General features: G+C 51.4%; 1 protein-coding gene and 1 long non-coding RNA gene across 3 annotated transcripts in view; both read left to right on the top strand.

The window, feature by feature from the left end:
• LOC310712747 overlaps positions 1 to 27,377 on the top strand; it is a 410,683-nt gene that overhangs the window by 304,303 nt on the left and 79,003 nt on the right. The gene's annotated exons all lie outside the window — the stretch shown is intronic.
• On the top strand, positions 1,910 to 26,302 carry FBXO46 (F-box protein 46). 2 transcript variants are annotated; one of them, XM_083515875.1, is made up of 2 exons: positions 1,910 to 2,026; positions 20,715 to 26,302. In XM_083515875.1, the coding sequence occupies exon 2, from the start codon at positions 20,804 to 20,806 to the stop codon at positions 22,811 to 22,813; it is 2,010 nt and encodes a 669-aa protein (XP_083372001.1). In that variant the 5' UTR covers positions 1,910 to 2,026; positions 20,715 to 20,803; the 3' UTR covers positions 22,814 to 26,302. The 2 variants fall into 2 exon arrangements, with proteins under 2 accessions (XP_083372001.1, XP_083372000.1); XM_083515874.1 differs by lacking the exon at positions 1,910 to 2,026 and adding an exon at positions 9,638 to 10,047.

Raw genomic sequence — 27,377 nt, 5'->3', positions numbered from 1 at the left:
CTTTGTCCTTAGGCTCCTAAAAACCCCGCAGCTACAACCTCCCAATAAAAAGCAAGTCTACAGTGAGAGATTAGGGTAACCGTCACTATTTGCAGGACCTCTTCTCGTTGTGAGACTTTGTGGGTGAGCTGAGAGTTTGTTTGGACCCTGGAGAGGAAGAGCGTGTCAGAAAGAAAAAGAATTGATAGCGATTTTTTATATATTCGCAACTTTGTATTCATGTAACCATTTTTATATGCAACTGTGTCTTTATGCAATTATTTTGTCCTAAGTTGTGTCTCGTTGCTTCAGTTTCCCATACACCACTTAGGGATAGACTTAACATATTAAGAGGTACAGTCATAACGTGGTTCTCAAATCTCTTGGTACTTGGACATTTTGGCTCCCCAAAAACCTGGAACGTTTTCGAACGTTTTTCGGAAGCCGAACGTCCAACGCGGCTTCCGCTTGAGTGCAGGAGGCTCCTGTAGCCAATCAGAAGCTGTGCCTTGGTTTTCGAACGGTTTCAGGAGTCGAACGGACTCCAGGAACAGATTAAGTTCAAGAACCATTGATGGGGGGGGGGGGATTGGTTTGGTTTGGGTTTTGCTTGCCCAACTCCCCATGGGACTCTTGAGTCCATGATCGGTCAGAGAAGAATGGATGGAGGCAGGATCCAGTGGAAAGCAAGACAGATATTTATTTTTCTGTTGCAACGGAGTTCCCTCCCCTCCTAACAAGGAGGGAGAGACCCTGAACAAAAGTGTGCAGGAACCGTTAAAGACTTTTGACATTGCCCAACCCCCTTAGCCAGAGACCACCCCAAAATCATCATACATACGTTATAGGAGGCGGTCTACAGCGGAAATCCTGCCTGCCAGGATACCTGATAATGGTCGCTGATTGCTTTACCTGGGCAGCCTGGCTATTCTTTTGTGATGGTTAACACTTTAGCTCCTGAATCCAGGTCACAGGCCCACCCTATTCCTACACAAATGTGCCCTGAAAACAGGATTTGTAAGCGAAAAGGCAATGGGAAGGCTTTCCCCATTTGCCTCCCTTACTGCAGAGGAATATTTTAGGTCATTGGGAGAGTCAAAATGGCTTCAGGATTGCTCTCCTGTACTATTTCAAACGCACGGTTTATATATTTAGATGTGTGTGTACAGTTATACAGTGGTACCTCGGGTTACATACGCTTCAGGTTACATATGCTTCAGGTTACAGACTCTGCTAACCCAGAAATATTACCTCGGGTTAAGAACTTTGCTTCAGGATGAGAACAGAAATTGTGCTTCGGCGGCAGTGGGAGGCCCCATTAGTTAAAGGGCTGCTTCAGGTTAAGAACAGTTTCAGGTTAAGAACAGACCTCCAGAATGAATTAAGTTCTTAACCTGAGGTACCGCTGTACCTCTGGTTACAGATGCTTCAGGTTGTGTTTTTTCGGGTTATGGACGCGCCGAATCCTAGAAGTACTGTACTGGAATGGGTTATTTCCAGGTTTTGCCGTCACACATGCGCAGAAGCGCTAAATTGTGCTTTGCGCATGCGCAGAAGGCCAAATCACAACCTGTGTGCACGCGCACACAGCGCTGCGAGTTGCAAACGTGCTTCCCACACAGATCACATTCGCAACCGGAGTGTCCACTGTATTTATGAATATTGATTCTATGTGACTTTAGAATTCTTATAACACCATCAAATAACGAACCCAAATTTTGTCCCATTTTGGGAGGGAAAGAGAGCGCCACGTGCTCAGAGGAACTCAGAACTGAAGCCCCGGTAGGGAAAAAAAAACCCCTTTCATAATGGTCAGGGACTACAATTCCCAGACACCCCCTCTCCGCAGAACGCCAGGTTCTGCGAGGAAAGGGATGCGGCCAATTAGAGAAGACTACACTTCCCAGGATCCTTTGCGGCAGCGATTAGCGGGAGGGGAGAGGGGCGGAGCGATAGGCTTGGCGCTCGACGCATGCGCGGCGACCAACCCGGAAGTCAGAGGACCTGCTGGTGTAAGGAAGGCACCTGAGGTTGTCTACCTGGCCAGGTGTGTTGCGGGGAAGGGGTGGCAGGGGCAGGAAGCGTGGAGGGCCAGGAATGGGGCGGTGGGGGAAAGAGGTTATCAAGGGAAATATATTTGGGGTGGGGAGTAGAAATAGGGTTGCCACATTTTTCTTACCAGTGCTGCGCCTCTGCTTTTTATTTATTTTATTTTTTTAAAGAAAGCTGCCAGACACGCAGAGTTGAGCAGCTGAGGCTTTTCCTGGCAGGGTGACACGGAGGAAATGTTGCCCTGCTCCCACGTGGTGTGTGGCAGGTTGCTGGTGTCTAAGGCACAGGAGCAGGTGGAGCTGAAAGGAGAGGAAAGGTGGCAACCCACCTGAGGGGAGGAGAGGGGGCCAGCCCCCGGTTCATGCAGGGAATGCCTAAGCTGTTTCAGTGTTGTGGTCGTTGTTTAAGCAGGGGGCTTTTCTCTGTGTGGGGCTTCTGCAGTGGGGGGTTGACTTTTGATGGGAGGAATAGGAAAAGGGGGGGAGAGAGCTGCGAGCTCTGGACAAGGAGGTAGAAAAGAGACAGAGGGAACGCGTATCAGTTTTTTCACTGGTTGTAAATCAAACACGAAGGCACACTGCGCAGGTGTTGCCACGCTAGTTTCTCTTGGGTACAATCTTACGCTTCGATGCTAAGGAAACGGCCGGGCCCAGTTGGCAACAGACGCAACTGAAGTCTCAGAACCCAGCTTCCGGAGGAGATCAGTTCTGATCTCAACTAGATTATATGCCAGGAGTGAGCAGGGTCCAATCTGCCACACTTGGGAAAAAAGGTACCATGGAATTGCAGAGTTGGGAGGGGCCCTACGGGTCATCTAGCCCAACCCCCTGCAATGCAAGGAATCTTTTTGCCCAACGTGGGGCTTGAACCCACAGCCCTCAGGTTGAGAGCCGCGTGCTCTAGTCACTGAGCCATCATGTTGCCAATCCAATAACAAGAAAGGTGTGCGGAAGAAATGGTTGCCGTAGCTAATCCACACGGAGACAAGAGAAATAGGTGACGGCGGCGGTGGAATACCACCCTAAACCCAAAACTAGTTGCCCTTGCCTAAGATGGAAACAAAATCCCAGCCCCTCATCCACTCTACTTAATCCATCTTCTCCCCTTCCAGAGTTTAGGACAATATCAGGAATTTTGTCTTTTGAACCTTCTTTAGTGCATTTGGGCTTCACTTCTGCCTGTGATGTGTTGTGAGCGCTGGGCTTTATATGTTTCCCTCCCCTGTATTTGTTTATTTGTTGCATTTCTGTATCACTTCCTTTTCCAGGGAATTCAAGATGGCTTGCATGGTTCGCACCCCTCCTGTTTAATCCCCACAACAGCAACCCTGTGCGGCAGGTTTAGGCGGGGTGGGGGCAGTGACTGGCAGAGAGAAGCAGGGACAAGGTCTCCCCAAGTGAGAATCACATGGCTATTTGAGGATCTGAACCACCCTGGCGCGCTCAGAAAGGGTTGTCAGACTCTCTGCTGCTTCATTGCGAAAGATGATTGGCACCTCGGAACAGAGCGCCTTGAAAATACTTAAAAGAGGCACACTTGTGAGTCAGGTTGTCTGACAATGCCCGGGAGCGTTCAATTCTGCGGCCCGTGCAGTTATCACCTTCTCTTGCGCAACTGCAGCAGTTTTGCAGCCTCTAAAGTTTTCCCTGCTCCCTCCCTCTCTCTTTCTGCGTTGGCGAGCTACACAGGTTAATTACATGGTTGCGGATGAAGCGCTTGACAGCTAGATTTAATTTCAAGCATTGCGCTTGGCGAGGAGCCAGAAGCAGAGCACTGCCTTGTGTATGGACGGGAAATGCTTAACCTTTGGCGTTTGTGAGGCTGTGAGCCTTTCTTGGATCTAAGCCTCCTGCAGTCCCTCCTTTTGCAAAATGTTGGCCGCAGACCAGCAGATGGCCTGGCTCCTGTTGAGAGCTGTGGTTGCAATCCCATACTCACTTTGTTCCAGGTAGAAATGTATAAACTGAATTGTAAGCATGTGAACTGGGATGCCTCCAGTTTCACTCTTACCTTGGCTATGAATATCCCAGGTAATTTTAGAGCAACTTTCCCTGTTAGATGGGGATGATGGGCATTGTAATTCAAAACATCCGAACTACACCTGGACTAATTACAGATAGGTAGCCGTGTTGGTCTGCCATAGTCAAAATAAAAAATTCCTTCCAGTAGCACCTTAAAGACCAACTAAGTTAGTTCTTGGTATGAGCTTTCGTGTGCATGCACACTTCTTCAGATACACTGAAACAGAAGTTGCCAGATCTTCATTATACATGACTAAGCCATTTTTCACCTTCTCACCCCTTGCCTTTTCCTGTAAGACCTATTGCAGTCGTTAAGAGTCGTCAACAGGCTCATCTCAGCTATCTGCCAATCTCCCATTCCCACCACCCTTCTGAGTAATACCCCTCCCCACCTTCTCACTATATAGAAGGATCTGGCAACTTCTGTTTCAGTGTATCTGAAGAAGTGTGCATGCACACGAAAGCTCATACCAAGAACTAACTTAGTTGGTCTTTAAGGTGCTACTGGAAGGAATTTTTTTATTTTACACCTGGACTAAGTTGGCAAAAGCTTCCTCAAGGTAGGCTGCTGTTTTTGCCATAATGTGATAAGAGCAGCCTATCTTACATGGCTGTTCCAAAGATTATTCCAGTGATATATATCTTTTCAATCAACACGTTAGAAAAATGCATGGCAGTGTTTTTGTGTGTTCCACATCCCTGTTTCCTTCTCCAACCGAAACCGACACAGTTCTAAGAAAGGAACAACAACAAAAAATTGCTCTCCCAATACGTCATTGATCTTTGGAACTCACTGCCACAGGGATTTGGTGGGGGCGAAAGCATGTTGGCTAAAAAGATGAGACACATCGGGAAACCATACTGAAATAGCTCTTGCAAAATCTTCATGTAGACAGAAAAATACCAAGTTAGTGAGATGTTCTACTTTGGCAACCAAATTGAGAAGGGTTCAATAGGAGACAGTAGCAAAGCTTTCAGGAAGGTAAAGGTAAAGGGACCCCTGACAGTTAAGTCCAGTTGCAAACAACTCTGGGGTTGCAGCACTCACCTCGCTTTACTGGCCGAAGGAGCTGACGTTTGTCCGCAGACAGTTTTTCCGGGTCTTGTGGCCAGCATGACTAAGCCGCTTCTGGCAAAACCAGAGCAGCGCACAGAAACGCCATTTACCTTCCCGCCGGAGTGGTACCTATTTATCTACTTGCACTTTGACGTACTTTCGAACTGCTAGGTTGGCAGGAACAGGGACTGAGCAACGGGAGCTCACCCCTTCGCAGGGATTCGAACCGCCGACCTTCTGATCAGCAAGCCCTAGGCTCTGTGGTTTAGACCACAGCGCCACCCGCGTCCCAGTTCAGGGAGGTAGGTGGCCCCTATTCAGTACTGTTATTGTTGAACTGAATATCCTACACCAAGAAATAGCTGAGGGCATTTTAAGAGCATCTGTTGTAGTTAGCTTTGTATCTCAGCTACAAACAGGTCAGTCATCATCTGACTAGGACCTTGGAGACCGGAATTCAAATCCTCACTCAGCCACGAAGTTCACTGGGTGACTTGGGCCACTCACTGCCTCTCAGCCTAAGCCTCCCTCACAGGATTGTTGTGAGGTTAAATAAAATGAGCAGCAGTAATAGCAAAATTTATCACCTGCCCTTCACCAGCAGGTCCCAGGGTCGGAAATGCATTATTTAAAACAGTTAAAGCAAATAATATTCACAGGAATAAGTTGAGAATCCTGTATGCCATCTTTTGTGTCCATGGAGAAAAGGAGCAATATATTTTTTTCGCCCTATAGGACGCACCAGCCCATAGGACGCACCTAGTTTTTTTTTGGGGGGGGGATAAAGAAAAAAAATTATTCCCCCCCCCAGCCGCGGGAACTCCCGCAGGGCTCCCTAGGCTGCGGATAGCTTCCGGAAGCGCGGGGCGCTCTGCTTCAGGGCGCCCCGCGCTCTGGCAAGCAGGCTGCTATCCGCAGCCTAGGGAGCCCTGCGGGAACTCCCGTGGGCTCCCCAGGCTTATGGATAGCTTCCTGAAGCCTGGAGAGTGAGAGGGGTCTGTGCGCACCGACCCCTCTCGCTCTCCAAGCTTCAGCGAAAGCCTGCATTTGCCCCATAGGACGCACACACATTCCCCCTCCATTTTTGGAGGGGGAAAAGTGCGTCTTATAGGGCGAAAAATACGGTAAATGTAATAAGAAAAATAAAACCCCACCCCCCACTTTTATGCAAAAAAGGATTTGTGCTTTTGGGTGATTACCTAGGGCAGGGGGTCTATTTAATTGTTAAAAATTCAGCAGATGGAACCAAAGGAAGTGTCCAGAAATAAAGGATTTTTGTGTGGAGTTGTAATCGCTTGCAATCTGAAACACTACAAGGTATTGTTTTTCTGAATCCAAAACAGCCACCAAGCCTTGGATCTCATACGTAATACAGCCACTAGAATCTTGAAAGCTAAAACACAAAAAAAGCTCAGGCACTGGGATATTTCTTTAATGGTTGCCTTAACCTTGTGGAGGGCTGTGTGTTTTCAAATGGGCACGAGAGCTAGAAACTTGTGCCCTTCCTCCTCCAAGTAGCTGGCAGAATCTGTTCTTTTCAGTTTCATATCCAGTTTCCAAAACAGGACTGTATTTATTGTGTCGGTTTGGGGAGCTGGGAGATGCAATAGGGGCTTGTCTGTCCACGCCGTGCATGGACCTGGTATTGTAGTACCTCTGAGCGACAGTGTGGCACAGTGGTTAGAGTATCGGACTGTGGCCTAGTTAGCCAGGGTTCAAATCCCCCGCTTGGGTGTGAAGTTCACTGAGAGAGACTTTGTCACTGTATCTCGCAGCCTAGCCTGTCTCACAGGGTTGTGGGGATTAAACGAGGAGTGGGGGGGAACCATGGAGCTCCTTGGGTAGAATTTGGGATTTAAATGCAATAAGTAAATAACCCAGCGATGGGTGTGTGTGAGAGAGGCAACCCCCTCTTTATTAGAGCTGGAATCAGGGTCACATAGCTGCCTGTCCACTGTGTCCAAAGTCAGTGGCAGACCTCAGGGTCCTAAATTTCTGTGACAGCAAAGTTCAGTGCCTCCTCTCAACCTAATAATAATAATAATTTATTATTTATACCCCGCCCATCTGGCTGGGCTTCCCCAGCCACTCTGGGCGGCTTCCAACCAAATATTGTTGCTGTTTAGTCGTTTAGTCGTGTCCGACTCTTTGTGACTCCCTGGACCAGAGCACGCCAGGCACTCCTGTCTTCCACTGCCTCCCGCAGTTTGGTCAAACTCATGTTGGTATCTTCGAGAACACTGTCCAACCATCTTGTCCTCCGTCGTCCCCTTCTCCTTGCGCCCTCCATCTTTCCCAGCATCAGGGTCTTTTCCAGGGAGTCTTCTCTTCTCATGAGGTGGCCAAAGTACTGGAGCCTCAGCTTCAGGATCTGTCCTTCCAGTGAGCACTCAGGGCTGATTTCCTTCAGAATGGAGAGGTTTGATCTTCTTGCAGTCCATGGGACTCTCAAGAGTCTCCTCCAGCACCATAATTCAAAAGCATCCATTCTTCGGCGATCAGCCTTCTTGATGGTCCAGCTCTCATTTCCATACATCACTACTGGGAAAACCATAGCTTTAAGTATACGGACCTTTGCTGGCAAGGTGATGTCTCTGCTTTTTAAGATGCCGTCTAGGTTTGTCATTGCTTACAATAAATAAACAAGTTGAGAGGCTCAGGCTTGCTGTGAAAGCTCTCAGGACACCAGGGAGGCTTTGTTTTGTCACCGCTGAGAAACTCTGTATGTTCTCAGGGGCACTCTTCCTGCTGTTGTTTCACAGCCCCTTGCCAAACCTGGCATTTAAAAGAAAACACGAGAACATTTTTTCAGTTACAATGGCAAGGAGGAGAACACCCTCAGTACCACAGGGAGGCTAGGCTGGCCTCAACCAGAGCCAGGGCTTTTCCGCAGGGCCTGCAAGACAGAGTTGTTCCGCCTGGCCTTTGGCCAAGGCACAGCCTGACCCCCTCCTTCGGTAATCCTCACAGAACTCTAGCCCAATGGTTGCCATGAATTTGACTCTTGATTTTAGAATGAATTGATTTTAGAATGTATTTCAATTCAATGATTATGATTTTATGTAAACTGTGTTACTTTTATTGTTGTTAGCCACTCTGAGCCCGGCTTCAGCTGGGAAGGGCGGGATATAAATAAAAATTTATTATTATTATTATTATTATTATTATTAGGTTGGTGGCCATCGGTGCCTCTTGTGGGTGTGAGTTCCATAGGTCAACGATGTGTTGAACTATCGAGACTTACAAGCGGCTGTTTCAGCAGAGAGTTCCCCGCCAGCTCCGCCTCTGCATGCCAGAAGTTCTTCTGAGATCTAGCTCTGCCAGGGCCCCGATCCTTTTACTGAAATAAGGGAGGGGAGCAAGCGCTTGCGGAGTCTGCAAAGGGAACAATGTCCTTCCAGGAAAAGGACCCGATGCATCTGGGATGGGTGGGAGCCCGGCACCGACAACACCACCCACGCAAGGTGTCAACTTGCCCAGTGGCATAGCGTGGGTTGTCAGCACCCGGGGCAAGGCAAGTAATTTGCGCCCCCTAACCCGTGGATTTGCGCCCCTAACCCTAACCCCCAGATGTTGCGCCCGGTGCGGCTGGCCCCCCCTGCACCCCCCTCCCCCGCTACGCCACTGAACTTGCCCGGGCAAGAGCCCAGGGGATAGTTCTGCACCCCTTGAACCCCAGCAACACAGCACTTTGCAAAGAAGAGAGGGGGAAAAGTCATGCATTTGGGGGGAAAGGGGGGCGGGGAGGCCTCGCCAGGCCAAGAGTCTCTTTCCGGGATCTCAGCTCAAGAATCCATCTGCACCCCAAGAGGGGGGTGGGGAAAGGCAACAACCGCACACTATATCCCAGGGTTCTTACCTGTTACTCCTGGGTGGGAGCCTGGGGTGGGAGGAGTGTTCTCCCTGCTGTTGAAAAAACAACAACACAAGCCCAATGGTTGCCATTAATTTGATTTTGAATTGATTTTAAAATGAATTTATTTTAGAATGCTGTCTTACTTTTATTGTTGTTAGCTGCTCTGAGCCCAGCTTTGGCTGGGGTGGGCGGGATATAAATTATTATTATTATTATTATTATTATTATTATTATTATTATTATTTATTCTTTTCTTTTAAATGTGGAGTTTAGCAATGGGCCATGAGTGCCCCTGAGTATATGCAAAGTTTCCCACCAGCGACAATTCCCCTCCCTGACATCCTGAAAGCTTTTGGGCCCCAGAACTTATTTATTTATCCTGGATTTGCATTCTTTCCGATGGTTCGGTCAGGCTTGGAAATGATCGCTGCTCCCTTGGAGTTCCCTCCTTATTCTTCCTCCTGCTTTGCATTCTGCACTTTCTAGACGGTCCCTTGCAGGGAGTGGGGATTTAAAAAACACACACACACGCAAAACAACAAGCCTGGGTAGGCTGAGACTCTGCTGTCATCCATATATGGGCATGCCCCAAACGCGGCCCTCCGATTGGCTGCCGGGCGCCATGCATATGCCTGTCAACAAATGGCTGAGCCCCGCGGATGGTGCGCGGAGGGGGGGGGGCAGGAGGGAGAGTTGCAATCTGATGGATTAAAGGTCCCTATTGTATTGCAAGGGGGGGCATGTAGGGGCCGGTGGAATGGGCCTGCTGGCCCTTTAAGGGAGCAGTAACACACACACACAGAGCAAAAGGGGGGGGAGCTTTGATTGCTTGCAAAATCCCAATATCTCTCCCTGCTTTTCTTTTTTACAAACTGATCCTCCCCCCTTTGCTAAGCAGTGTTTGCAAAAAAAAAAAGGGGGGGGGGCTAAGAAAAAACGGAAGGAAATCCTTTGCAACCTGTGGATCTGTTTTGTTTTATTTCATGCTGGTTTTTCCGGGCCCCAAAGCAGGGATGTAGGTTTCAGCGGAGGCCTCCTCCAGATCACACCCACTCCGCCCACCCCAGGCTTGGGAGTAACAGGTAAGAACCCTGGGATATAGTGTGCGGTTGTTGCCTCCCCCCCCCCCTCTCTTGGGGTGCAGATGGATTCTTGATCTGAGATCCTGGAAAGGGACTCTTGGCCTGGCAAGGCCTCCCCGCCCCCCTTTCCCCCCAAATGCATGACTTTCCCCCCTCTCTTCTTTGCAAAGAGCTGTCTTGCGGGTTGCAGCCTTGGCGCTGGGGTGCAAGGGGTGCAGAACTATCCCCTGGGCGCTTGCCCGGGCGAGTTGACACCTTGCGTGGGTGGTGTTGTCGATGCCGGGCTCCCACCCATCCCAAAGGTCCTTTTCCTGGAAGGACATTGTTCCCTTTGTAGGCTCCGCAAGCGCCTGCTCCCCTCCCTTATTAGGATCGGGGCCCTGGCATAGCTAGATCCCAGAAGCCACGGGGGAGGGGGAGAGAAGGGGGACGGCACCCAAGTTTGTCTTCATGGCCTGAATCAGCGCAGGAGGTGGAGGGTGGGTGTGAAGACTCCCCAGGGGTTTTATGCATGGGTGGGTGGCAAGGAAAGTAGGTGGTACCCCTTGCACCTGTTGACTCCGGTGGGCTTCCTCTTGCGAACCCCTCAAAGGCGGCGCACGCCACCCTGGGGTCCTGGAGAGCCCCAGGTTGGCCAACGCTGCTGCCCCCCACCTTTTCCCCACGTGGACTTCCCCAGGATTTGTTGCAAGAGGGCAGTGCGGAGAGGCAGACATAGAACGTAACCTCCATTTGCCTTAAGAAAAGGGGGTTCAGTCTGCTGTTTCGGCTATAAGCGAGGCAGCACCCTTGCGCTTCAGAAGTAGAAGCCAGCCTTGGGCAGATTGCCAGATTGGGGACTCTGGGCAGGTGGGACGGCAAGTTGATTGGGGGCCACCTTGGAAGTGTGTGTCTGTGTCTACCTGTCTGTAGTTATTTCACATGACTCCATTCATTCAGTGCTGAACCTTGGATGCAATTGTTGCAAGTGGTGTTAGAAATTCAGGTGCATAAACTAAACGCCAAATGGTACCTTAAACCTAGGTTACAGGAGTCACAACAGAATGTCTGGGCACCAATCCCTCCCCCACCAATGGGGTTTGAAGTTGTTGTTTTTGTTCATTTCATTCATCTGTTTCTCTGTCTGTCTATCTATCTAGCTATCTAGCTATCTAGCTATCTATCTCTATCTATCAATATCTATCTATCTATCTATCTATCTATCTATCTATCTATCTATCTATCTATCTATCTATATCTATCGCAAAGTGGTTTCCAAACATCATATAAAACAACCTAGAACAAAACAAATTCAAGCTTCAAGGAAAATATTTCAGATCCTTCTCTAAGTGACATTTTGCTTCCCCCATACAGTCATACCTCGGTCATACCAGGTTGAGCGTTTTCAGGTTGCGTCCTGTGGCGACCCGGAAGTACCGGTGCACAGATGCTCAAAATGACGTTATGCGCAGACGCAGCAAATTGCGACCTGTGCACGCGCAGTCGCAGGTTGCGTTCTGTTCAGGTTGCGAACGGGGCTCCGGAATGGATCCCGTTCGCCACCATAGGTACCACTGTACAGTGGTACCTCGGGTTAAGTACTTAATTCGTTCCGGAGGTCCGTTCTTAACCTGAAACTGTTCTTAACCTGAAGCACCACTTTAGCTAATGGGGCCTCCTGCTGCTGCCGTGTCGCCCGAGCACGATTTCTGTTCTTATCCTGAAGCAAAGTTCTTAACCTGAAGCACTATTTGTGGCTTAGTGGAGTGTGTAACCTGAAGCGTATGTAACCTGAAGCGTATGTAACCCGAGGTAGCACTGTATTTATTTTCCTACTTAATTTATATAGCTGCCCCGTAGCAGAAGAGCTGTGGGAAGCCAGTGTGGTGTACTGGTTAGAGTGTCAGGCTAAGACCTGGGAGATCAGGGTTCAAATCTCCACTCAGGAAGCTTGCTGGGTGACCTTGGAGTCAGTCACAGCCTCTTAGCCTACCTCACAGGGTCGTCATGGGGTTTAACTGAGGGGTGTGTGTGTGGAACCATGTACCCCTTGGAGAAAAGGCTGGGATGTAAATGCAATAAATAGGCGCTTCTGCTTACCTGCTCAAGAAAGCCGGAAGGGCCAGCGAGACGGAGATGTTTGTTGCCAGCCTGGCATCCAGAGATCTCCATGTGGGTGCAGTTGGACCATGTCCATTGCAAAACGCGCCTGGCACTCGCCTAATTTCTAACACTGATGTCGTTTGGGCTTTGCGCATAATTCACTCTCCCCTCTGAAGCCTGTTTCGCAAGGGGTCAAACTGTAGCTACGGGAGATATCCCCAAACAGCAAAGTCTCTCACATAACTGGCCAGTGCTCTTTTTCCCCATGTAGGGGAAACAAAATCCATTTAAGAAGTTGGTTATTAACAGTGCGCCTTAGCCAATGATGTGTCCTATATTAGTAACACAACATTGTTGTTGTTGTTTAGTTGTTTAGTTGTGTCCGACTCTTTGTGACCCCATGGACCAGAGCACGCCAGGCACTCCTGTCTTCCACTGCCTCCCGCAGTTTGGTCAAACTCATGTTTGTAGCTTAGAGAACACTGTCCCACCATCTCGTCCTCTGTCGTCCCCTTCTCCTTGTGCCCTCCATCTTTCCCAGCATCAGGGTCTTTTCCAGGGAGTCTTCTCTTCTCAGGAGGTGGCCAAAGTCTTGGAGCCTCAGCTTCAGGATCTGTCCTTCCAGTGAGCACTTAGGGCTGATTTCCTTCAGAATGGATCGGTTTGATCTTCTTGCAGTCCATGGGACTCTCAAGAGTCTCTTCCAGGGTTGTAGTGAGGATTAAATGCGGAGATGGAGAACTTCATACTCCGCCTTGAGCTCCATGGAGCGAATCAGGTGGGTGATAAATGCAACGAGTAAGCAAATAATATAGGGACACGGGTGGCGCTGTGGGTTAAACCACAGAGCCTAGGGCTTGCCGATCAGAAGGTCGGCGGTTCGAATCCCCGCGATGGGGTGAGCTCCCATTGCTCGGTCCCTGCTCCTGCCCACCTAGCAGTTCGAAAGCCGGTCAAAGTGCAAGTAGATAAATAGGTACCACTCTGGTGGGAAGGTAAACGACATTTCCTTGCGTTGCTCTGGTTCGCCAGAAGCAGTTTAGTCATGCTGGCCACATGACCCGGAAGCTGTACGCCGGCTCCCTCGGCCTGTAAAGCGAGATGAGCACCGCAACTCCAGAGTCGTCCGTGACTGGACCTAATGGTCAGGGGTCCCTTTACCTTTAAGCAAATAATAATCAAGCGACATGTTGATGCCTAGTGCAAAAGCAATGTTAGAACAACTTGAGGGTTGCAATTTTTTTTAGCTTCTGCCAGTAAAATATGCATGCTAAATGATAGCGCTTTCTAAGGTAGGGATAAGGAACCTATCAGGGGCCAGATGTGGCCCTCCACGCCTCTCTGAACTCTCCCCAGGCAGCATTCCTCAGCGCCTTGCTTTGCACCCCAAGCGTTTCTTCCTTTGCTAGAAAGTTGCCCTTGAACTCTGACCGTTCCTCTGGCTTGCAAGTGGGGGATGATGATGGAGAGAGGTGTGGGAGCACCTGCAGAAACTACCTAGCTTTAAGGGACCCCTGACCATTAGGTTCAGTCACAGATGACTCTGGGGTTGCGGCGCTCATCTCGCTTTATTGGCCGAGGGAGCCGGCGTACAGCTTCCGGGTCATGTGGCCAGCATGACTAAGCCGCTTCTGGCGAACCAGAGCAGCGCACGGAAACACTGTTTACCTTCCTGCTGGAGCGGTACATATTTATCTACTTTCACTTTGACGTGCTTTTGAACTGCTAGGTTGGCAGGAGCAGGGACCGAGCAACGGGAGCTCACTCCGTCACGGGGGATTCGAACCGCCGACCTTCGGATCGGCAAGCCCTAGGCTCTGTGGTTTAACCCACAGCACCGCCCGCTTCCCTCTACCTAGCTTTACGAAGGTGAAATTTGCATCTTTTGCTCTGCCCCCTTTGGCGACCTTCCCCGCATCCTCTTTGCACCCTCAGAAGGCCACCCCAAAGGGCGTGCTGCCCTCGGGTGGGAAAAGGTGCCCTTTGCCCTGGATGGTAGGGCAGTGGAAAATGCTCTGGTGCCAGCTGACTTCTGCAGATTATCTGCATAGGAGTGCTTTTGGTGGGAGGGCATCCAATGTCCCTGGCAATGGGGGACCCTGGTTCATGGAATGTGGGTGGGTGGGGGAAATCCGCTGCAAAAACTCTGGAGATGTCTTGCATCTGCTTGCTTTCCCCGATATGTCCATTTTCTGTGTGCACATAACATTTTTTTGTGTGGGGAAACATTCAGCCGTGAGACGCCTCCCCCACAAAAAAAATCCTGCAATCCGGAATGGTCCAGCTACTTTGAGAAGTAGAATTTTGTTAGTCATGTGCAGCTGAGGATGCGTCCCACAAGCTTGGCCTTACAGGGACCTAAGACTCTAGGCCAGGCTTCCTCAACCTCGGCCCTCCTGATGCTTTTTTGGCCTACAACTCCCATGATCCCTAGCTAGCAGGACCAGTGGTCAGGGATGCTGGGAATTGTAGTCTCAAAACATTTGGAGGGCCGAGGTTGAGGAAGATGAAGAGTTTGGATTTCATATCCCGCTTTATCACTACCTGAAGGAGTCTCAAAGCGGCTCACATTCTCCTTTCCCTTCCTCCCCCACAACAAACACTCTGTGAGGTGAGTGGGGCTGAGAGACTTCAGAGAAGTGTGACTGGCCCAAGGTCACCCAGCAGCTGCATGTGGAGGAGTGGGGAATCGAACCCGGTTCACCAGATTACGAGTCCACCGCTCTTATTAGCATCCTGCTCCGGTGCAATTTTGCCTGCCCGTTTTCTCCTCTGGAGTCGCTGTTACTCCGTAACTTTGGCCGGCGCCACCAAAAAGCTTAGGAGGAAGGGAAAAGTGATAGGTGGTCTTGGAGGAACCGGCAGGCTTTGAGCTGACAGGCCCCTCCTAGTCTCAAAGTGCCTCTAGGGACTGCAGAGATCACTGCCCGCCTGGCTCTCCTGTTCAGTGCTGACTGAGGCTGGCAGGAGTTCTCATCCAAAACATACAGAGGGCACCAGGTTGGGGGGGGGGACATCTCACATGGATAAACATCATTGCTTTTGACCTCAGTGGCCATTGCACCCATCCCCGTCCTCATGTCAGACCTATTTGCATGAGCAGCAACCACCTCCGTGTGTCAAAAGCAAAACGGATTGAGGGTTAAAGTGCATAGGCTGGTCAGTGTATTGATATACAGTGGTACCTCGGGTTAAGTACTTAATTCCTTCCGGAGGTCTGTACTTAACCTGAAACTGTTCTTAACCTGAAGCACCACTTCAGCTAATGGGGCCTCCTGCTGCCGCCGCGCCGCCTGAGCACAATTTCTGTTCTCATCCTGAAGCAAAGTTCTTAACCTGAAGCACTATTTCTGGGTTAGCGGAGTCTGTAACCTGAAGCATATGTAACCCGAGGTACCACTGTATTGTCCAAAACCAGTTTGAAGTCCATGCAGTCATATCTTGGGATAAATACGCTTCAGGATAAGTATTTTTGGGTTGCGCTCTGCGGCGACCTGGAAGTAACGGAGTAACGGAGCGCGTTACTTCTAGGTTTTGCGGCTCGCGCATGCGCAGATGGTCAAAATGATGTCATGCGTGGAAGCGGCGACCCATGACCCACAGACGCGTCTTAAGTTCTGTTCAGGATGTGAACGGGGCTCCAGAACGGATCCCGTTCTCATCCCGAGGTACTATTGTATTGCGATAACGGTTTCATAGCTTTCGACCTGTCAATATATCACGAATCAGGATGTGTGTTAGAGCTGGGCGATATATTGTCCCAAACCGGTTTCAAGCCCATATCATGACACTGGTTTCATAACTTTTGACCTGGCATTGTATTGCGAATCGTGATGTGTTTGTGTGTGTGTTGCAAAAATCGCAATGTGGGGAAAGCCGTGAAGCCAGGCAAGGCCTCTCCATAGCTTATTAGTGGTACCTCCGGTTGCGGGTGGGATCCGTTCCGGAAGTCTGGCCGGATCCCGAGGTTTTTGCAACCGGGGGATCGCTTCTGTGCATGTGCGCGCATCAAAACCCGGCAAAATACTTCCAGGTTTGCTGCGCATGCATTGCGAAGTTTACGTAACCAGAGGGTTATGTAACTGGAGGTACTACAGTACAGACATTGTGATATATATCACGATGTTTAGCTGGTGATATATTGTGACTGTTGGAAACCAGTTATCGCTCAGCCCTAAAGGTAGACAGAACAGAGACGGGCAACAGCCATTGCAGCTGCTGCAGAATCATTCCTGATACTTGCAGGTTGGTTTCCTAGTCCTGTGGTTACCACCCTCCAGATGTTTTGGACTAGAGTTCCCATCACCCCAGACCATTGGCCCTGGGACACATCTGGAGTTATCTGCCCCTATGCTAGTCTGGTACCACTCTTCTCTTCCCAAAAAAAGCACTTGCAAATTGGCAAAGGAGTGGATCCACTTTGAATTTGGTTTCTCCCTTCTCTCATCTATTGCTCTCCTTCAGTTAACTGGGTGAAGAGGAGCAAAAATGTACAGGGAAACGGACCCCTGACCATTAAGTCCAGTCATGGACAATTCTGGGGTTGCAGCGCTCATCTCGCTTTACTGGCTGAGGGAGCCGGCGTACAGCTTCCAGGTCATGTGGCCAGCACGACTAAGCCACTTCTTGCGAACCAGAGCAGCGCACGGAAACGCCGTTTACCTTCCCGCCAGACCTATTTATCTACTTGCACGTTGAAATGCTTTCGAACTGCTAGGTTGGCAGGAGCAGGGACCGAGCAACGGGAGCTCACCCCGTCACGGGGATTCAAACTGCCGACCTTCTGATCGGCAAGCTCTGTAGTTTAGACCACAGCGCCACCCGCTTTAATTAAGATGGGGGGGGAGGAGGGAAAGGAAGACACTGTACTGCACTCTGCACAAACCTTTGTACTTTCCTCTGTGCAAATGAATCTGTCGCTCCTGACTCTCTGGGCAAGGGGATGATTGTGAGCTTCAATACGGGAACCCAGAGGCCTTTAATCCTGTTTCATGCCTCTGATCGTTCCGGTGCTGGGAGGCAGCCCCAACCCACACGAGGTGGGTGGCCAGGGTGAGCCTGTTTTGCGGGCCTTCCTTAAACGCTCTGGCAAGGTTTCAAAGAAAGAAGGAAATAACCAATATGAGCCCGTGTCTGCAGCCTTCCATCTCTGGGGCTGGAAGGCTCCCCCTATCACATGCAAATTTCCTAGGTGGGCACTGATAACATATTTTTATTTTGATTTGTTTGCTTATTGAATTTCTATCCCATCTTCTCCTCTGGTGAGCTCAAGGTGCTGTGCGTGGTTTTCCCTCCCTTTGACCCAGATTTCCGGAAGTGCCAAACATCCCCCAAAGTTTGGGGGAGCCCTCTCCTAGCCCACTGCTTTCTCTCTCTCCTTTTTATTTGCTCAACACACAACAAAAAAGGACAAAATTAACCAAAGTGAAAGTACCATCAGTCGCGCCATACATAGAGAATTAATATAAATTTCATAATCCTTACACTGTCACGGTCTCTTCTTTTGAAACCCGACTTCCCATCTACTCCATAAATCAAATTACCATTCTTTACTGCCAGTACATTTTATTACTGTCATCTCAAAACATGTTCAAAATATCTTAAATCGTATAACTAGTAAACTATATTGCTGGAGTTATTCAATTGCCGCTACGGATTTTAGGTCAGTATCATTCATTTTCAAGTATATTTTAAATACTTCCCATTTTGAAATGAATTTTTTCCTTGGTTTGTTCTTTAATTTTTTGGATAGTAAAGGTAAAGGGACCCCTGACCATTAGGTCCAGTCGTGGCCGACTCTGGGGTTGCGGCACTCATCTTGCTCCATTGGCCGAGGGAGCTGGCGTACAGCTTCCGGGTCATGTGGCCAGCATGACTAAGCCGCTTCTGGCAAACTAGAGCAGCGCACGGAAACGCCGTTTACCTTCCCGCCGGAGCGGTACCTATTTATCTACTTGCACTTGGCAGGAGCAGGGACCGAGCAACGGGAGCTCACCCCGTCGCGGGGATTCGAACCGCCGACCCTCTGATCGGCAAGTCTTAGGCTCTGTGGTTTAACCCACAGCGCCACCCGCGTCCCTAATTTTTTGGATAGGCTATCTTAATTCAGCATAAACGATCATTTTTTGGACCCAGTTTTTTGGGTCCAGCCCACTGCTTTCGCAAAGCATTTGTGCGAAGAACCCCAGAGGCTTATAGTGGGAATTGCAACGCTTGTTTTCCGACGCGACTGTGAGCTCTGAGCTCAGCTTTCATTGTTGGAAAAGTGGGGTACAAATGCAAAGCGAAAATTAAAAATCCCCCGCCGAAGAAGGCAGGCGATAACAGGGGGCAACTTCCCTGAAACACTGTACTTCTGTCCTTGCCCCTGCTGTCAAGCCTCTCTGCCCCATAGCTCCCGCCCAGACAGCTGCGCCTTCAGCTGCCTCCCCAGCCAGCCAGCCAGGCCCATCTGTGCCGCTGCGGCTGCCTCTGTCCTACCCTTTACGACACTGTAATAGGATCCGTAATCCCGTCAAGCCTCCCTTCTTCCCTTGTAAGCCTGGAGTAAATTATGCAGCAGGAGGCCACGCAGAACCTGAGCTGGCCAGCCAGAGAGCAGGCTCTCAGGGGTGGGTGGGGAACAGCCTGCGTCACCCACAGCTGGTCACTGTGGGGTGGGGAAGCAGGTGAGGAAGCCAGGGACAAAGGTGTGCATGGGGTGAGGGACTCAGGTATAATAATAATAATAATAATAATAATAATAATAATAATAATAATAATAATAATAATAATTTATACCCCGCCCATCTGGCTGAGTTTCCCCAGCCACTCTGGGCGGCTCCCAATCAAATCTTAAAAACAGTACAGTGGAACCTCAGGTTAAGTACTTAATTCATTCTGGAGGTCCGTACTTAACCTGAAAATGTTCTTAACCTGAAGCACCACTTTAGCTAATGGGGCCTCCTGCTGCCACCGGGCCGCTGGAGCATGATTTCTGTTCTCATCCTGAAGCAAAGTTCTTAACCTGAAGCACTATTTCTGGGTTAGCGGAGTCTGTAACCTGAAGCGTATGTAACCTGAAGCGTATGTAACCTGACGTAACACTGTACAGCATTAAATATTAAAAACTTCAGATGTCTTTTAAAGATAGGATAGCTGCTTATTTCCTTCACATCTGAAGGGAGGGTGTTCCACAGGGTGGGCACCACTACTGAGAAGGCCTTCTGTCTGGTTCCCTGTAACCTCACTTCTCGCAATGAGGGAACCACCAGAAGGCGCTTGGCGCTGGACCTCAGTGTCCGGGCTGAATGATGGGGGTGGAGACGCTCCTTCAGGTATACAGGACCGAGGCCGTTTAGGGCTTTAAAGGTCAGCACCAACACTTTGAATTGTGCCCAGAAACGTACTGGGAGCCAATGCAGATCTCTCAGGACCGGTGTTATGTGGTCCCAGCGGCCACTCCCAGTCACCAGTCTAGCTGCTGCATTCTGGATTATTTGCAGTTTCCAGGTCACCTTCAAAGGTAGCCCCATGTAGAGCGCATTGCAGTAGTCCAAGCGGGAGATAACTAGAGCAGGTAGTTGCTGGTGTATGAACGCAGTGGGTGGAGGGGCTCCGAGAGAGCGATTCAGGCCTCCGACGCCTTTCCCCACCCCAAACGCAACTGCCAGTTTGTCGCCTTTCTTTGCTCCAATCATGAGATCCAGAGACCTGAAGCCAAAGCATTGATTTTCAATTTGCCGGGGTTGAGGGAATGGCCCCCGTATGTATGGGCCCCTCAGAACGGGGCCTTTTCCGCAGTGGCTCCCCACTTGTGGGATGTTCACGTGGTAGCTTCATTAGGCACCAGTCGAAAAGGTTCCTCTTCAACCAGCCCTTTGGCTGGTTGAGATCCGATGCCCTTTTAAAATGTGTCGTGGAAGGGGGGGTGGTATTTGTATTTCGTACGCTGTGTTTTTCATATTGCAGTTTTGTGTCATGAACCGCCCCAAGATCTACGGGTATAGGGCAGTATGCAAATATGATAAATAACAAAATAATAATAATAATAACCTTTGAGAAATCACCAATTCTGGTGCCACACCCGGTTCTGTGATGGATCTAGGTAGCTAGGTAGGTAGATAGATATACTATGGGTCTGAAATACGATGTGCGATTAAAATAACAGTAGAATAATAATAGAATTGCAGAGTTGGGACCTGAGGGTTATTTAGTCTAACCCCTTGCAAGGCAGGCATATTCAGCTATCCCACACAGGGATCGAACCTGCAACCTTGGCATTATCAGCTGCACGCTCTAACCAACTGAGCTATCCAGGCATGGTGTATTCTTATTACGCTGTCCCACAATTTGGTACTAGGTAAGGAACAATGCAGTGGTCTCTTGTGTGGTTCCTGACATACTGCTAACGGTTGCCCTTTTGCTTTCACACCATGAGGGCTAGAAACCTGATGGTGCCTTTTCAAAACCGGAAAGCTTATTTCCTCTCCCGCCTGCCGGAAAGCTGAATTCTGCGCCCCTCGTGACATCCTTGCGCAGAAAGAAAGCACGCACCTGTTGCGATTGCAAGCCGGCTGATGTCTCTTCTTTTTCTCTTCCCGCAGGCACCTCGGAGGCCCCACGAGCTGCGCATCCATGAGCTAGGGGAAAGGAAGGGCTGCCTTCCCCCCTGCCCCCTTGCCATGAGACAGTGATGGATCAGAACACCTTCTCCCACATCCAGCTATGGTGCCCACGGCCTTTCGGCACCTACTCCCAGAACAAGCAGTGCCCTGGAGGCCAGGTGAAGAAGACCTTTGGGGACTTTGCCTGCAAAGCCAAGGAAGAAGAAGAAGGAGGCGGCGAAGCTTGCTCCGAAAACACGCCCCCTGCCCCGCCGCCTCCGCCCCCGCCGCCCCCCACAGTTTCCCCCAGCCCCAGCCAGGTGGAGGAGGGCCGGGTGCTCTTGGACACGTGGTACGTGATCAAGCCGGGAAACACCAAGGAGAAGATTGCCTTCTTTGTGGCCCATCAGTGCAGCAGCGGCAGCCGAGCCAGCGCCATGAAGGTCAAGGGCAACTGGGGGAGTGACAGCTCCAAGGCCAAGCGGCGGCGGAGGTCCCACGACCCCGGCAAGAGCAAGGCCTGTCCGGTCAAGGCGAAGGATGCTGGCAGCAGCAGCAAAGAAGCGGAGGATGTGTGCCTTTGCCCGGAGTCCCACGCCGAGCCGGCGGGCGGAGACTCCACAGACCTGCTATCGGTGGCGGAGATGGTGGCCTTGGTGGAGCAGCGCACCGCCCTGGCATTGCAGAACTACCCCCGGCCGAGCGCGCCGGCCGCGACGCCGTCCCCCATGGTCTTCGTGTCGGCGGAGCAGGAAGGCGAGGAGAAGAGGGCGCCTTCTCCGGGCGGCGGCTCGGACTGCAGCCGGGTGGCGGAGGCGGTGGCCCACTTTGAGTCGCAGCAGCGGGAGAGGAGCGTCCTGCGCCCCAACGGCCTGTGCCGGGAGTCTCCCGAATGCGTGGCCAACTCCCAGCACAGCCCCGGCGAGGTGCGCATCGCCTTCCGCATCTCCAGCAGCCGCGACCCGCGCTCGCCCACCGAGGGCGGCCAGGGCGCCCGCCCCAACTGCATGTTCATGAGCTGCGGCGGGTCGCCCACGGGCAGCGCCGCCCGCGCTAAGGACAAGATCACATGCGACCTCTACCAGCTCATCAGCCCCTCGCGGGACACACTCCCCAACAATGTGGACTTCCTGCTGGCCAACGCCTCCTCGAAAGGGGCCGACGGGGTCGCCAGCGAGCCCCCGGACGTGGAGATGACTTGCCGGGAGAGCCCCGGCGGCTCCGGCAAGCTGGACGCCATCGCAGAGGGCGGCCGGGGCAGCGGAGAGAAGGTGGGAGGCCCCGCCGCCTCAGTGGCCCGCGACTGCGTCTCCGGCTTCCACGTCGACGTGGTGGTCACCGGCGTGGTGGACCAGTGCGTCTTCTTCGGCAAGGACAGCACCAAGAATATGAAGGAGGAGACGGTCTGCCTGACGGTGGGCTCGCCCACGCAAGAGGGGCTGTGCTCGGCGTGCGACGACCCGCCGCCTGGCCAGCTCTTCTTCCTGCACGCCCAGGTGCCTCGGCAGGAGGACGGCCGGGACGTGGACGGCGCTTTTCTGGACCCTGCCGGCGGCGGCGAGGGCGGCCTGGAGAGAGCCGACGGGCCCGGCCTGGAGCCGACGTCCGCGGACACCTCGCTCTGCCGCCTCTACCGCCACGTCTCGCATGACTTCCTCGAGATCCGTTTCAAGATCCAGCGTCTGCTGGAGCCCCGGCAGTACATGCTGCTCCTCCCGGACCATATCATGGTGAAGATCTTCAGCTACCTGCCGACGCAGTCGCTGGCCGCCTTAAAGTGCTCCTGCCACTACTTCAAGTACATCATCGAGACGTTTGGCGTGCAGGCCACGGACTCGCGCTGGACCCGGGACCCCCTGTACCGCGACGACCCCTGCAAGCAGTGCAAGAAGCACTACGAGAAAGGGGACGTCTCCCTCTGCCGCTGGCACCCCAAGCCCTACCATCACGACCTGCCTTACGGACGCTCCTACTGGATGTGCTGCCGGCGGACGGACAAGGACACGCCGGGCTGCCGGGTGGGACTGCACGACAACAACTGGGTGCAGCCTTGCGACATGCTGAGGGAGAGGGCGGCCCGAAGGGAGGACGGGAGGTGAGGGGCAGAGCCCGGCGGGGACTGGGGGCGAGGCGCGGCGAAGAAGAAGGAGCGCCTCCCCCTCTTCTCCGCTCTCCTCGGGTGTGCAAGAGGGTGTGGTGTGATTGTGTTTTACAGGATTTTTGTTGTGTTGAGGGTTTTTTTTTCCAAAAAAAAAATTGCATTTGGTTGCGTTTCCCCGTTTGGGTTTGATTTCTTGCCTGCCCCCAGTTACAGAAGGGGGGGGGGCGCCAAAAAGCCAACGTATGGGAAAGTAGAAACTAAAATCTACGTCTAAGGAGGCACAGGGCCCCTAGAAATGAAAAGGGAAATTGTGGGTGGCGGGGATTAAAACGAGCACCTGTCTTCTCTTCCAGCCATTGCAGCTCATCTCCAGGTTTAAGGGAGGGGAAGGGTTAACCCGCAGACCTCCAGGCATCGTCTAACTCCAACTCCCATCATGCTCTCTGGAGGGCAGCAAATTTCTGGTCACTGGTGTAGGGAGATGATGTGAAAGATCCTCAAGTTGCCTCTGTTCCTGCCCCAGCCCCATTTTTGAAAAATAGGATATTTCCTGAGCTTCCAGACTTCCATTTGGGGATATTTGCTCTCCTGACGTCACGTCGCTGGTGGTACCCATGCAAGGCTCGCAGAACCATTTGTGTCCATCCTTGTGTCAATCGAGGATGCAGCCTCGCGGCTGACTGTAGGAACCAGAGGCAAAGTGTGCTGCGGTTTCCTGGTGGCATGCCTGCACTGTCCTTTTTAAAAAACCAGCTACTCAAACCCTTTAGGGCAGCAGAGGGATTTTCTCTGTGCCCTTGCAAGAACTCATTCCTAGGGAGGGTATTCTGAGGCAGCACAGAGAGCAAAACCGGTCCGGTTTCCCCATTGCCACGGGAAAACTGTGCTTGTTTCTTTAAAGCATGCTTCCTTCAACCTAGTACCCGCTGGACATTTTGGACTACAACTCCCATCAGCCGCCGCTGTAGTCCAAAAACAGCTGGAGGGGACCCCCTATTGGAGGAAGACTGCTTTTAAGACACAGCTGTTTCCTTACAATGAATAAACCTTGGCTTCCCAAGTTGCAAATCTTGGCTTTGCTTCCTTCTTCCTCCACACCCTGAATCTGGGCCCTTTGCTCCTCAAGTCCAGGCACAGGCAAACTTCAGCCCTCCAGATGTTTTGGACTACAATTCCCATCATCCCTGACCACTGGTCCTGTTAGGTAGGGATCATGGGAGTTGTAGGCGAAAGCATCTGGAGGGCCAAAGTTTGCCTATGCCTGCTTAAGTCCATGTTAAGAGCAAACAGGACCCTGCTTCCCTGTTTTGAGGGTCATTTAGACCAGTGTTTCCCAGCGATCTTGGGTTTTTGGACTACAACTCCCATCATCCCTAGCCAGCAGGACCCAGTGGTCAAGGGTGATGGGAACTGTAGTTCCAAAACAGGTTGGAGACCCAAGCTGTTTTGGGAAACATTGATTTAGACCTCTTGACTTTGCCCGCGGTTCTCTCCCTCTTTCCTGCCGAACCTCCTACAGCCGAACCACTTCTCCTGGGTCTGCCTGTGCCCTCTGCAAATCTGTCGCCTCGCAAGGGGAACCTCGCGTCCCTGCTCCGTTAGAGAGAGACCCTCCTTTAGCCCCAAATCCCTGCCATTTTGAAACCCTTCCAGACACTCTTTGCTCTGGGATCGCATGCAACCCTTCCAAATCCCACAAATCAGACCTCCATTCTGCTACCTGGCTGCTCGCTCTGTTTGCAGGGGACCTCGGGGCAGGTGGATAGAACAGCCACAAAATAATCCCGAGTCCTTTTTACGAGTTGGAGAGGAACGGCACTGAAATCGCATCGTTCTAGGAAGAAGGCAAAGGGAGTCTCTGCCAGAAAACCCTCTGCAGCCGTGTTCGAACCAATCTGTGGGTTCCCTTCACCCCCCTCCCAAAAGCCAGGGAACCACTTTAAAAAACAGAGTTACCTTTGTGGCATAGAGGGGGGTTCCCAGTCCCAGGCACCTGCTTGTGAGCTGCAAAAAAAAACCCCAAAATGGCACCGGGAAAAGGGGTTTGTTTTAACTGGAATTTCCAACGCGAGGTCTGCTAGCGCTAGGAGAAAACATATTGCCGTCTGCCCGCCGAATTGCGCTAGCAAGCAAGGGGGGTGGCATGTTGCTTTGCCTAACAGTCAAGCCCAGCAGTGGGGAAGGATGACGGAAGAGGGAGGGCCCCACACCTTGCAACTGTGGTTTATGTTTGCCTGCAATTCGCTGCATGTCTGACGGCCCCACGCCAGGTGGTTCTGCCCCCCCAACCCCCCAAAAATAAAAATCAGGAGAGGGTTTCATCGCCCAGACATATCACCTCCGTCTGCCTTTGATGCCCAGTGCATCGTCTTAGGGCTACAAACTCTCACGTTGTCTTAAGGGCTCTGTTTGTGACGTCCGAGGCTCCACTGGGTTAGGGGGACCTTGTTTTCTGCCAGGGCCCTGGGCAGATAGGTCAGACCCCTTCCGTACCAAAGAGAGGGCTACCACCTGACTTTTTACGTGGCCCCTTCACCTCGTCCCCACCCACCGTAATGGGACGGAGAGAACCCATTCTGCAGCAACATAGTTTTCCCACCCTCCCTGAATACAGCAAACCCCCATTGAGGAGTTTATACTCGTCTGTGCAAGGAGATTTGATTTCTGCTGGGGAGCAGCCCTCTCTGTCCTGCACCCCACAGCCCTGTCCAGCTAGAGACCAAGAATTGTCCTGAGACCCCCACTCTGATTCCAGAATGGGGAATCCTCAATGCGCCTCCCTAGCCCTCTTTTGAAAGTCTCAGCTGGGCTGTTGGCTCCCGTAAATTCCCCCCAGACTGTCCTCTTTCCAGATTCCATACAGGGCAGTTCTTGCCGCTTTTAATATTTCTGCAGGGGAGGCAGTCGCAAGAGCCGCCGCTTGTCCCCAAGGCTGGCCCAGCAGAAGGGAGAAGGTGCAGCTATGAAAATTCTCCTGCACAGCTCTGCCGCTTTACGGATTCTGTGTCAACCTGGAATCCATGCAAGCGCTTCGCTGCCCTCCCTAGACACAGCCATCCTTAAGGGGCCCTAAAGAGTTGTCCTTCCACATGCCGCCTTTTAAGAATGTCACCCTCTTAAAATATGTGCGCACACACCCACACCCTCCAAATATGTCCACACACACTACAACCCAACCCAAATATACAGCTGCCCTTAATTTTGGGTGTTTTTTAGCCATCTATCTCATCCTACCCGCCGCCCACCGAAAAAACCTTGCTCATTTCTCTCCTCCCTACCAGAACTCAATCAGGGCTCGCTCCGCAGTCTTCCCCAACCTCACACTTCGGTCGAAAAGTCTTGCCACCCGCACTGCTCCGCTGGCGAAGTGGAGTGCCGTCCTCATCTCCTCCAGTCCTGTTCACACTGATATTTATATGCTTGTTTGTCTCTGTACATGTGTGACATTTTCAAAAATGACTTTTGAGTGGAGGGGGGAGAGAGAGAGGGGGAAAAAAATTAAACAGCAGGAAAAAAAGAGAGAAAAGAAATAAGGCTTGATTTCTGACAGTGGTTCTGCGCTCGTTTTTATTTGCTTGACCGAGGGGTTCATAAGCGAGTCATTTGGGCTTTCTTTGCACAAACCGGAGTTAAATTGCAAAGCCCGATAAGGACTGAGCATGCTCAGGAGCGGCGAAATGTTGAGCGTTGGTTGAAAAAGAAAAATGGAGAACGAGGGGCAGGATGAAGTGGGTTGCTTTCATTACACCCATTGTACAGATGGGATAATAGAGGCGGAGGGAATCATGGCTCACCTAAGACTACATAGTGAGTTTGCAGCAGAGAAGAGAATAAAACTGGGACCTGATTCATAGTTCAGCCTCTCTTGCCAGCATACTAGAACAGCTCTTAAAAGCCCCAAAGATTGTTATTGTCTCTGAAACTGGTTTCACCTGGTGTCCCTAGAACAAGGAATGAAAGGAAAACTAGGTAGTCCTTTTACCTAGCACAGCAGCTAGAATCAATATCTTCCTAGCTTTCTTTTTCTTCCTCTTCTCCACCTCCCACCTCTTGTTTCATGGTCACATAGCTCAGTTGGTTAGGTAAAGGTAAAGGGACCCCTGACCATTAGGTCCAGTTGTAGACGTCTCTGGGGTTGCGGCGCTCATCTCACTTTACTGGCCGAGGGAGCCGGATTACAGCTTCCGGGTCATGTGGCCAGCATGACTAAGCCGCTTCTGGCGAACCAGAGCAGTGCACGGAAACGCCGTTTACCTTCCCGCCAGAGCGGTACCTATTTATCTACTTGTACTTTGGCGTGCTTTCGAACTGCTAGGTGGGCAGGAGCTGGGACCGAGCAACGGGAGCTCACCCCGTGGCGGGGATTTGAACCGCCAACCTTCTGATCGGCAACTCCTAGGCTCTGTGGTTTAACCCACAGCACCACCCGCGTCCCCAGTTGGTTAGAGCATGGTGCTAATAACACCAAGGTTGCAGGTTCGATCCCCGTGGGAGACAATGCGTATTCCTGCATTGCAGGCCTTTGGTCTAGAATAGATGATCCTCAGGGTCCCTTCCAACTC

Source organism: Podarcis liolepis, assembly GCF_965112155.1.
Source record: "Podarcis liolepis genome assembly, chromosome: 7".
NCBI lineage: Eukaryota > Metazoa > Chordata > Lepidosauria > Squamata > Lacertidae > Podarcis > Podarcis liolepis.
Note: the sequence above shows the minus strand (reverse complement) of the source record. Positions and strands in the feature narration are given on the sequence as shown.